The sequence below is a fragment of the Dasypus novemcinctus genome, chromosome 5 (assembly GCF_030445035.2).
Source record: "Dasypus novemcinctus isolate mDasNov1 chromosome 5, mDasNov1.1.hap2, whole genome shotgun sequence".
NCBI classification, from domain to species: Eukaryota; Metazoa; Chordata; class Mammalia; order Cingulata; family Dasypodidae; genus Dasypus; species Dasypus novemcinctus.
The window spans coordinates 53,090,150-53,102,721 of NC_080677.1; the positions used below are offsets into that span (position 1 = coordinate 53,090,150).

Below are 12,572 nucleotides of genomic sequence, written 5' to 3' on the forward strand. Positions count from 1 at the left end.
AGAAAGTTACAGAATTTTAAAAAGATAATACACCAGATATAGCTAAGATCTCCTTTAGATCAGCATTTAATAAAGGGTAAGGAAGAAAAAGTAACACTGTAACTTTTAGTACTTGTATTTTTTTATTTCATTCCAAAACAGTTTTTTTAAAAAAAATAAACAGGCCTTACTTTACATTCCAAATGTTAGGCCAACTAATTAGGTATTTGCCACATGTGGGAGGTGTTCTGCTTTATTTTACATTTTAATCACTTATTGTTCCATAAGAATTAACTGAATTGGTATCACTTTAAAAATTAAGTATAGCTACTCCTCTGCTTTTATGTATTTAAAAATGAGCATGCTTCTCTTCTACAAACATAAATGTGATAAGCAGAACCACCTACTATTGTCTCCAAATCTGACCTTCTGTTGTTGATATGCTAAACAGTCATTCTGAATCTGACAATGACAGTTAAAAATGTAAGCAAATCACTAAATTGAAAACTGTCCTCAAACCAATTTAGACTAAAACCATGCCTCTTATATATCTAAGTCACAATGGTGAAACTAAACTGAAAATAAACTGCAGAGCCTTGAAAAGTAATACATTCAAGAATTTCAATTTGATGCAATCTTGTGTGTGTGTGTGTGTATTTCTTTTTTTTTCCCCTCAAGCTTGTTAAATTTCCAGGGACACTAGTTTTCAAGGAACTGAAATTATATTGCTCCTTAATTACCATATAGGCAGAAAAAATGAACAGCTGAACACTGAATTGAAAAGTTTCGATTTAATTTTTAAATGCTCACTCAAAAAAAAAGTTTACTCTGCACTATGTGCAAAATAAAAGGCAAAGCAAAATTCCTATAAAATTTGTCTCTGTGCATTCAAGAAAACTAAGTATTTCATTTTTTTTAATTCTTGCTAAATGGAAATGACATTATAACATCTTTAGGCAGAAGCCAGCATGGAACTTTAAACTTATTCTATTTACCTTAAAGCCTGTTCCTTCTTTTATATTCCTTATCTTATTAATGGTGATAATCTTCCCCACATCTCCCAAGCTAGAATGTTGCTGTCATCTGCCTCTTTTGCTCCTCTTTCGTCTAATATCTAATCATCTACCAAATACTGTCAATTCTTCCTCATCCTCTTTCTACCAATTCTTCCGCCCTTGTTACCCCTCCTCATCTTTGCCCTATACCTATTATAGTCTCTCAAAGTGAGGTATACAAAACAATCTGCACAGAAAGAAAATACTAGAATATCCCTACATATTTACTTGTTATCTCTCACAATAAGAATGCTTTACTAATGAATATTTAATTTGTGAATTGAATTATACACATATATAATTTAGAAATATAAGAATTTATATTAGGAGTATTAATTCAAAAATCCTGACAGGAGTATGTAGTAAATAAAGTTTGGAGGCCATAGGCCTAGACTATTAAAATAGTATCTTCTCTTGTGTGCTCTTGCTGTTACGCTCTACTTCCATAGTTCTACCTGAGTTGTGGTCCTTAAAAATAAAGCCAGTCATGCTGTTTAGCTGACAAAAGAGCTTTGTTTGGCTCTTCATTTCTCTAGCAGAGCTTACAATAAGTAGGGCCTCTTATGAAATACTGGCCTTTCTACCTCATTGCCTTCGACTCCCCACTGTTCACCCCTGTGCTTGAGCCACACATTTTCTTACTGTTCTCCACACATCAGACCCTCTCACAGCTGAATGCCTGTATAAAGGCTATTCTTCCTGCAAAAGGCAACAAGATGCAGTATGAAGTTACTACAGAACATCTCTGCTGGCATCTGGAGCCACAGAATTAGGAAACAATTATTTTCTCTAAGGCTGTTTCCCCTTCTTTAAAATAATGACAGTGTCCTTACCCATAGGATTATAGCAAGATTAAAGGAGATAACAAAGGTAAAATCACCTTAGCACATTTAATCTTTATAACAATCCTATGAGGCAGCTATCATTATTATTCCCAACTCGGAGGTGAGAAAACTGAGATAGAGAATGTGAGTAACCGGCTTAAGGACACATAATTAGTATGTGGCAGAGCACACATTCAAACCCAGGGCTGGCCTGGAGTCAGACTTCATTACCTTTATGCTATCTGCTTCACTAAGTTTCGATCTATCTCAACTTAAGTATCCACATTAGAGATAAGAGGAGGTGACTAGATGATCACATTCCTTCCACTCTAACATTCTAGGTGTCTAAAGAAAGGCTTACAGCTTAGCTAATGGCTTCACTGGGTCTGCCTTCTATTTATTTTCACAAGGAGATACAGTGTAAGCAATGGCCCCAATGCTTGAATATTTTCTCTTAGAGAACCACGAAAGATAACAGGAGATCTGGTTGATCCCCCATTTTCTCCCCAGTCATGATCAAAGTTTACTTCTATTACCAGCATGACCAACTAGGAAAAGGGGAAGGTGAGACAGGTTTAGCAAAGTCATTTCCTTTTCCTCTAATTTCAACAGGAAGTTTGACCTTTATTACTTCTTTCCCACCAAAGGCCCCAAACTAATAGTATAGCCTATATTTGGTTATTCTTTATTGTATTTTTTTCAACAAGAGTATCACACTCTTTCTGAACAGTGAAAAACCTAACACACATGATTTGTCCTAGAGAAAAAGTACACACAGAGTACATCCCCCAAAAATGAAAAAAGGTCTTAAATACCAAATACAATCTCCGCTAAGCAATCCTCTATGCTAGGGTACTATTTTAGAAGCTGAGGATAAAGCAACAAGTGAAATAAAGTCACTTCCTCTTGGCGGAGCTTACATTCTGATAAACAGATAACAGGAGATTAAGTGAAATACATATGAAGAAGGTATATATTAAACATATTGATTTGCTTATATTCTAGACTTGGCTGTAAAAACTAGAACTAAATTATATACTTATTAAGCAGTTTGGATTATTAAATATAACTCATTCATGGAAAACTATCACAGAATCTGCCATTGGTACAATGGTGAATATTTTCAGAAAGGGGGAGGGGCATATACTAGGTGCTTATGATGAGCACTGGGAATACACTCGGAATGTATGTAACTTAGGATGCTAACGGAAAAAGAGAAACAGCAAGGATGTAATTCTAGAGAGAGTAAATTTTAATCTAGAGAATAATCCCTTTGGGTTGAACAGTATCTCCACACTTTTTGCAAATGGACCATCAAGAGGTTCTTCTAGGATAACAAGCATCCTAGAACCAAATGGGGAGAATTATTTGATAAAGAAACAGAACCAGGCTCTAGGGCAGTGTACGATGTGGTGGCTGAAAGAAGCATATCCGTCACAATTAGGCTACTCCAAAGATAAAGGGTTAAAGCATAGGGCAAAGATTAAATAAAAAAAAAAAAATTTAGGAAATGCAGTCCTAGAGAGAAATGCAAATAGAGTTTAAAAGTATAAAGGAGTAAGGAGATACCCAAAACAGTCTATTTCAAAGCCTGCCTACGACCAGTTCTACACCCGGAAAAGACAAGATAATACTTCCCTTTTTCTCTCCTGGGCTTAAGGGCTATTTAGTCCTAACACCTGAAGTTTACCAATATTAATATTTAAGAGTTAAATTGCAGTACAAGTAAAATAGCTTTATGTACACTGGCATTGGGAAATTCTGTCCACATAGCATACATTGTTCCTATGGGAAAATAATAATTTAAGTTCCAAGTAACCAATTTACAGACTCTTGGAAAACAACTCTTTGTAGTTGGCCTAATAAAATGGTTCCATTTACTTCATGATCACAATAATCAACATTTCCACAGTTATCTTGCAAAACTGCAGAATTTTATAACATGAATTGTGCCAAAGATCAATAAGTGGCAGACAGAAGTCCAGATTTTGTGGCTTGCCCAGCACCAATTTTGTTACTATCAAGGAACACAGGCTGAGCTGCTCAAGAACTAATACTTCAACAATGCCATCTCTATTATATAAATGAATATCTTTCTTCCTTTGTATTTTAAGCATGGCTATGTAAAGTTAGGGTAGCTTTTATGATACATTATGAGGATGTCGAGAGCCCTTATCCTGGATCCCTGAATTTTCCACATAGACTGTAATGTAAGAACTGTTGCTGTTACTAGGCTAGTTAGCCTGGCATCTATACACATGAGAACAGGAAGCTTTCAAGTCTTCAGGTCACTGGAAAAACCTGTCAAAAAAGAACCCACCAAAAACCTCAAACTGAAAACAGTCTATCAAGAGCTGAACCTTCCTCAGTACAAGAGTTATGAGTGCTTTTGTACTGGCATTGCAATATAATTATAGTCAAAGAAAAAATGAATATACTAATCAACTAAAATTACTTCATAGGTCTCAAATTAGACATGATTCATGGAGAATAAATGTTATAGAAATAGGCAGAACTAACCTTAGCAAAGTCAGGAAAAGGATAAATATATAACAGGTGAGTATCAGAAAATTAATCAGTATACTAGCACATCCCTCATTAGAAACATACATTCACCATGATTGGTTCCTCTCCTGCTCCTGTCCCTGCCCACTCAGGCTCCTAAGAATGCCTGTAGCACTAGCTACTCTACCACAGAACAAATTTCTCAACAGCAACTGCAGAGCACATAGGCACTCAAATCTTGTCATAGTTGACTATGAATTACAATATTCATTGTGTTTTCATATTTGATGCTATCTGTTGGAACTTATGCTTCCAGTTTTTTTCTTAGTGGAAACAAATATAAAGAAATCAAAGACCAAATTATGTTTCATTGTAGAAATATGCAAATTATAAGATCTTTTAAAATAACAAAATTTTTTAAAATAACGAAAGTCAGAGGCTTATTCTATAGTGTGAATGATATAACATATATGTAAGTTTCAGAAAGGGTAAAACTGCCAGAGTTCTCCTTTGTTCCTTTAGTATTCTGAACATACTGTATAACAGGGTTTTACTTGTTTACATGCCCTCCTCCCTATTAAGAGTATAAATTCCCTAAAGGCAGAAAGCACATATTTCTCCACTCCTAGTACAGTTATCGGACATATAGTCAATGCTCAACAAATGTTTCCCAAACAAATTGGAAGTCTTAATGTAAACTCAGTTAAAATATATAAACATCCACTCCCAATTCTAAAATGTGTATATGTATGTCTGTATCCATATATATAAGATGGATACATGCCATTTTAATTTTCTCTTCACAAAGATGGCAATTACTGTTTTTTGTTTGAGAAATAGAAACTTCACATTATATAGTAGGTCACACATTTTTCCAGGGAAAAGTAACATCAATTTGATCTTAATCACAAAGTAATGCCTTTAAGCTAAATTTGGTAGATAAATTAAGAAACTGATGTCAGAAGGCTTTGATTCCCAAAGTGAGCTAAATAGTAGTCTTGTACAAAACAGAAAAATGTGTTAAGTGATTCTGAGGTCTCTTCTATCTCTATGATTTCTAAAGAGTTTTTTTTTAAATCACTATTAATAACTCCTACCACCATATGTTGTTTAATATGAACCAAAGGCTGTGTTAAGCACTTTGCTACATTTGATCATTTAACCCCAATAATGATATAAGGGAGGAATTATCAGTTTATTTTGCGAAGAAACATGCATTTTTAAATATTATGGAAGAAACTGTTAGCCTTAGAGATGATCTGGATCAGTGTTATTAGACATAAATTTTTAAAAAAGAGAAAGAGAAGAAAGAAAAGACATTTGTATTATATGGGTAGTTGTCTGGTAAGGAAGGAAAAAAGGACATAGAGGAAAACATACACATAGAAGCAAAGTCTTAGGAAAAGGTCTAATCAGTTTAGGAAATGGTCAAAATCAGATCATTATATAATTGGCAGAAATTTGGTCAGACAGGGAGGTTTGGGCTAAATTGTAGAGGAAAAGTACATAGTATTTTTACTGAAGATACTGCAGAGCCAATAGGTGATAAAAGTGATGATTATTATAGCAGATGCTACCATTTCCTGAGTCTTTGAGAATTAAGTAGATTTTATATAAAAAATTTTACAGAATTCAAATCCATTCCTGTGTAGTCTCAAAGCTGATGCTACACTTAACTTCTGTGTTAAAAGTTTCCCACAAGAGACTTTGGAGGATAATGGCATGAATATACCTTCTCATATTAAAACAGATTCTAAATTGTCAGGAAAAAGACATATTAAATAATATGAAATAATATATAAACTTATATCCTAAGTGAGGACTTCCTCCAAACTACTTATTTATCTACTCTGTGGATACATTCACTTGGAAGCTGTGAACACATGTCACAACCTAGTCAGCCCAAATGAAACTAACTCTTCTATGCATTTTGTTCAGTATCTCTCAAGTACCCATATTATTCAGTTTAGAAAGAAGAAATTTAAAAATCCACAATTAATTGCAAAACCTCAATACATCAAACTGCAAGTGCTAATAAGTAGTAGAAAATTACCAACTTGAACTGTACTTATCCCTTTCTACCTTTTCTACTGTTATAACAAAAAAAAAAAATGTGGGTTTGGGAATTAGTAAGATACAACCTGTTTCACCACTACTTCTTGTAGCCTAAAATAATTTGTTACTATTATTTAACATATCCACTTACCTTTAAAACAATAAAAACACTCCTACTGGAAGCAAGGTGTGTTCTTGTTTTATTTATTGTGTAACATCCATAGTAAAATCAGTATGATTATGAGGGAGTAAAGTATTTGCTCTGGTAGAGTGCCTCACTGAAATAAAGTGTCCCAGTCTGATAATCTAAGAAAGGGAGACTTTCCACTTTGGGCAAAGAGGTATCAGTCCATCCTTAATGAAGGAAGGGTGTCACAAGACCTTCAATCATGAAAGGGTTAAGGGAAAGGGGAGGACATTATCAATCTACCCACAGAAATAGAAACATAGTCTGAAGTCCAAAGTAGATTCTGTTTTCTACCACAGGAGAAAGTCAGGCATAATATAATGATAAATGAAAGAAGTCAGACATAAAAAAATATATACACCATAAAATTCTTCTCTATGAAATCCAAGAACATAGAGAGTATATTATGGTGATAGGAGTAAGAATAGTGGTTACTTTGGGGATGCCAAAAACATTCTATATCTTGATCTAACTAGTGGTTACATCACTGCATGCCTATGTAAAAGTTCACTGGACTGAGCACTTAAGATCTGGGTACTTTACATACAATGCCTGAATAAAACATACTGGGGAGGGAGAGGGTTGAATCAGGACAAGGACCATAAAATTCCTAGAAGATTCTGTAAACTTTCGTTTTTTATGTTTTAAATTTTGTTACTTGCAATCTATTTTTCTATGGTGAGAAGCAGTATATGTGTTACAAAAATAAGTTCTGGTTTCCTCAAACATAGCAAGGATGGTGGGTGGAAGCTGGACAGTCTATTTTGCCATTTGCAGCTAGGTCTGAGGGGGCCAGAAACCAAAAGAAGAGTCAGTGAATGTGGTCAAGTGCCTGGCAAAAAGAAAGGAGAATGTGGGGAGACAATTTGGACTTGACAGGCAATAAGAAATCACAGAGGTTCTCCATCCTACTGGTGTTAGTTAATAATTAATCAATCACCAAGCCATAATAAAATCTCTGATCTCCTATAGATACTTGTTAAAATTTGTTACTTGGTTAAAAATACACTCAATCTTCCAACAGAATTTTTAGAAATAATTACAAAATCTAACTTTGGGCATGAGAGATAGAAATTCTACCATGTTAGCTCTGGACAATTCCAAGGAAAACACCTGTGTATTATATATGATGTGAAGTTGTACAACCTCCATTTTATAGCATTCATCAGCTGCTGTTAACTCTGCGCTGTGCTTCTCTGACACATTTATGGAAGATGCTTGTGACAGTCACAAACAAGGGGGTACATGAAACCAATGAGCAAACAAACCTAGACTGACCATCTTTTATAACCCCACCGTTCAACATAAGGAAAAAAAAAGATGCAATGGTCTAAGACAAAGAAAGTATAACGAGCAAGGCCCTACAACAAACCCTATATCTAAGTGGATAATTTCATTCTCACCTTTATCACGATCATAGAGTAAATCTTCAGTTGAGCAAGGGCTGCCATCCTGGGATTCCGGAGGACAAAAAGGGGAGACGCAAGGTGAGTGACTGCTGCAGCTACTGCTGCGCTCCTGGACAGAGGGAGTCTGAGTGTCAATGCTACGTGTACTACTGCTCCGGTAGTGAGCAGGGAGTGGAGCTCTTCGACCATCTGGTATGTCCAAAGGCTGTTAAAAGGAACATTATTAAACATGCAAATGACAGGGCATACATTCTAGTCCACATATAAAAGTACATGTCATTTCCTTTGATTTCATATTCCACCATTATCACACCGTATTTAATTCTTCATAGAAAGGCAAAGGTATCACACTTGGGTCTGAAGTTAATTTTCAGTATGACTTTTGTTGAACTACAAATTTCTTTCAAATCCCTAAAAAAGGTAGATTTTCAAAATACTGAGTTTAATTGTTTGCCTTAAACATTCCATAGCTTTCTGTATGTATTACTAGGTTAGCAACTCCCATAGTTCACCTCCAGGACAGAGGCTTCTTTAACACTAAATCCCTAATGCCTAGCACTGTTCCTGGCATATAGCAGACATTCAATAAACATTTGCTGAATGAATTAACTAAACTCCTGAAGAAATCATACTCACCTGCTAGTAAGAAAAGTGAAAACTTACTTTCACAGATATAGATGTTTCTGTTTGTTCACCTTTTCCTATTTTAACTTTTAGAGACCAGGAACCATAGTTTCTATTCCCTTTGCAAACTAACCCAATTTTCTAATAAGGGGATTTATTCTATTAATACTCAGTGGATGATATTAACATAACTCAGAAAAATTCTACTAATTTGACATTCAAGTTAGGACTACTGAGAATATTGCTTTGCTCTAATGCATTGTTCTGATTGTCAAAAATAAGACTAAAGAAAAACATAATCACAAAATCATTTATTTTGGACTTGAGAGGAGACCTTAGATATAATTAATCCAAAGTCTCCAATGTACATATAAGGAATCCATAGTTCAAAGCTCCTGGTGACATAGCTAATTAAGTGGCAGCAGAACTCCTACTGCAGTGGACTCTCTATACTTTGCTTCCCCTATAAAAATATATCTTTCTGCATTTTGCCATTTGTGTACTAACGAATGCAATAAACAATTTTTAAAATTTTGTTTATATAAACGAGACTGTACTGCGAGGAAAAATAACTAATATTTATTTATTACAACTCATTTTTACTATTTATTGTGTATTCTGCTGTTACTCTGAGTTTTGTCATTTCAGAGTTATCAGACACTGACAAAAGAAATACCGGAGAAGATGAAATCAGGCAAAATTCAAAATGTATCAATTTTTTTCTATTAGGAGTGAACAAGTTAACTGAAGGTTGAAAACCTCTAACAACTGAAGTCATAACTTCACTTATACAATGCTGTTAAGCCAAAACAATTCACAACCTGACAAATAACTACTATAAAGAGAATACTCAATCATTTAAATACCAATTTATTTTGTAAATCACATTTTTAAAAATAAAACTTTCCAATGCAGGAAAGAAAGCAAGGGTAGTAATAATTCACTTGATCAAACTCTTGAGAAAGTATTACTTTAGCTAAAGTGGTAATGTTGTTAAACAACAAATGAATAATATATCAATTTGTAGCTAAAAAAGTTTAAGAATTTGTGTTGTCTTTCATTCATGTCCTATTTGATAAATACAACCTCTATGTATTCCCATTTCTTAATCTATAAATGGATAACACATCAGTCCCTTTCACCAACTTTTGTTTTTTTGGAGGGAAGGGAAAAAAATCAGAACAAAATAGGTTTTAGAAATCAATATTTTTACATGAAATATAAACGGGAAATATTAAGGCTTGGAAAGAGGTTATCTACTATTACTAACAGTGACAGATTTCTAACAGGACAATTTTCCTTTTTTGGATACTGACAAATTCAGTAATGGTGACGTTTTGATTTCTTAAAACTTTGAGGTACTTATTATAAATTAGAAAGGCTCAAAATTAATATTTTAGTTACAGCTTGTAGGTTACCCCAGAATAATTCTGAAATGGCAACTATGAAATTAGAATATGCCTTAGTTGAAGTCAGAACCATGACAGCAATTTTTATATTTTATTATAGTTTTGCTTTTTAAATTCTTAAGGAATCAGCAAATATGTGAATGATTACTTCATCCTCCAAAAATAAGACCAATTTCACTTGCTTACATTACTGTTCTTAAACTTTACTTGGTGTATAAAGGAAGCAATTTAAGGATAAGCAGCTAAGAGAGTAATTTCCAAATGGTTCTTTAATGGCATAATAGACATAAAAATATAATAAGAAATGCAGAAAGAGAATAAAATGGAGCAACTTTTGGGAGGGTGATTTTGGCAATATCCATCAAAATTTTGAAGTACAAATGTTTTGGCCCAGCAATTTCACTGCTAGGAATTTACTTGCAAAAATAGACAATATTTCTAAAGTAATTCTTGTGATGACAAAAACTGGAAACAATCTAAATATCCATCAACAGGGAGTTATAAAATATATAATGGTACATTCAAACAAATTTGTTGCATGCTAGTATATAGACACACATACACAAAGGATGTATAAGAAACTATAAATAATGCTCATATTTACTGAGATTATTGAGGATTGAAACAGTTTTATTTTTTTATTTTATACATTAAAAAGCTCAACTGTTCGGATTTTGAAACTAACTTCACATCAGTTTTAAAATCAACATGTTATCTGAAGGAAAAAACACATTTTATATAAATTAAATTCTTATTTTAGTGCCAATAAAGCATCAGAAAGATGATTAAGCAAAAGGCTACTTGGTGTTTTTTTTGACTCAGTAAACCTTTTAAAATTTGGTCCAATATAGGTTCATATGCAGTGGTGTCAGATTTCTTTTTTGGGACAGAAGTAATTTATAAAATACTTTTGATTAATTAAGAAATAAATCAAAGATCTAAATGTTAAGAACTAACATTATAAAACTCTTAGAAGAAAACATAGGAGTAAATCTTTATGATCATGGATTAGGCAATGGTTTCTTAGATACACTAAAAGCACAAGCAACAAAAGAAAAAAAGTTAAACAATCAAAAATTTTTAAATTGTGCTTTAAAGGACACCATCAAGAAAGTGAAAAGATAACCTACAGAATGGAATCTAATATTTTCAAATCATCTATCTAATAAGGGACTTGTATCAAGAAAATAAAAACTGTTACAACTGTTGTAGCTCAATGATAAAAAGATAACACAATTTAAGAACAGGCAAAGGATCTGAAACCAAAAAAGATGTATAAATGACCAATAAGCATGAGGAAAGATCCTCAATGTCATCAGCCATCATGGAAATGCAAACCAACACCACAATGAAATTCCATTTCACACTTACTAAGACGGCTGTAATAAAAAAGACAGAAAATTACAAGTGTTGGTGAGGATGTGGACAAATTGGAATTCTTAAACATTGCTGGTGGGAATGTAAAACAGTGCAGCCACTCTGGAAAACAATCTAACAGTTCCTCAAATGTGAAACATAAATAGGTTAAAAATAAAGAAAAATCAATAAAAGGTAGCATATCAATACAACTAAATATATTCAGTAACAGAAAAGAATGAAGTACTGATACTTCCTACAGCATAGATGAACCTTAAAAATTAGCTAAGTGAAAAGTGCCAGTCACACGGGTCACAACATATTGCATGATTCCATTTCTATTAAAAGTCCAGAAAAGGCAAATTTATAAAGACATGAAGATTAGTGGCTGCCTAGGGCTGGAGAGATTGGGGGTTGTAAGGGAAAAGGGAGGTGACTGCTAATGGATAAAGTGTTTCTTTTTGGGGGTGATAAAAAAATGTTCTAAAATTGTAGGGACAGATGCACAACTCTGTGACTATACTAAAAGCACTGAATTATATACTTTAGATAGATAAACTCTATGGTATGTAAATTATATCTCAATAAAGTTTATTCAAAAAAACAGAAGTACTTTTGAGAGTTCATAATATTTAAATATTTAAAAAAAAAAAAGGATTCAAACATGTCATGGAACCTCACCTTGGTCACTTCTTCCTTCCCATTATTTTCTTTAATGAACACCTTTTCTAACTCAGGACTTATTCCTTCTACATTGCAGGGCACACGTGAAACAGATGATTTTGGCACTGATATATTTGACAGTGGCATAGGGACTGATCTTGATCCAGTAGCCTACAAAACAAAAAGTAATGTGGTATCAAATTATTTGTGGTCAAAGAAATAAAAAAAACTAAAGAGCATGATAAATCTGATTTCTGAAATCAATGAACAGTTATTTTTGACATTTCAAGTAAAATATAAATTTACATACAAAGATAGATGATTAACTTTGAAAATAAGGCAGCATTAAAGTGAAAATTACAAAGTCAAAATAATCCTTAAAAATTCCTTCATGTGCTGTGCTCCTGCCATCTGTGATTTGTTGCACGTTCATGTCCTTTGACTCCTATTGATACCTAAGAGTTTTTTCATATTAAAGTTTTAATTCTTACACATTTGCTGTTTCT

At 33.4% G+C, this 12,572-nt stretch overlaps 1 protein-coding gene across 2 annotated transcripts in view; it reads right to left on the reverse strand.

The window, feature by feature from the left end:
• GLCCI1 (glucocorticoid induced 1) overlaps nt 1–12,572 on the reverse strand; it is a 111,145-nt gene that overhangs the window by 9,069 nt on the left and 89,504 nt on the right. For both annotated transcript variants that reach the window (XM_023592123.3, XM_058296956.2), the window contains exons 5-6: nt 12,085–12,237; nt 8,009–8,219 (exon numbers count right to left, since the gene is read on the reverse strand). In XM_023592123.3, the coding sequence (XP_023447891.2) occupies nt 8,009–8,219; nt 12,085–12,237 (364 nt within the window). The remainder of the gene's footprint in view (nt 1–8,008; nt 8,220–12,084; nt 12,238–12,572) is intronic.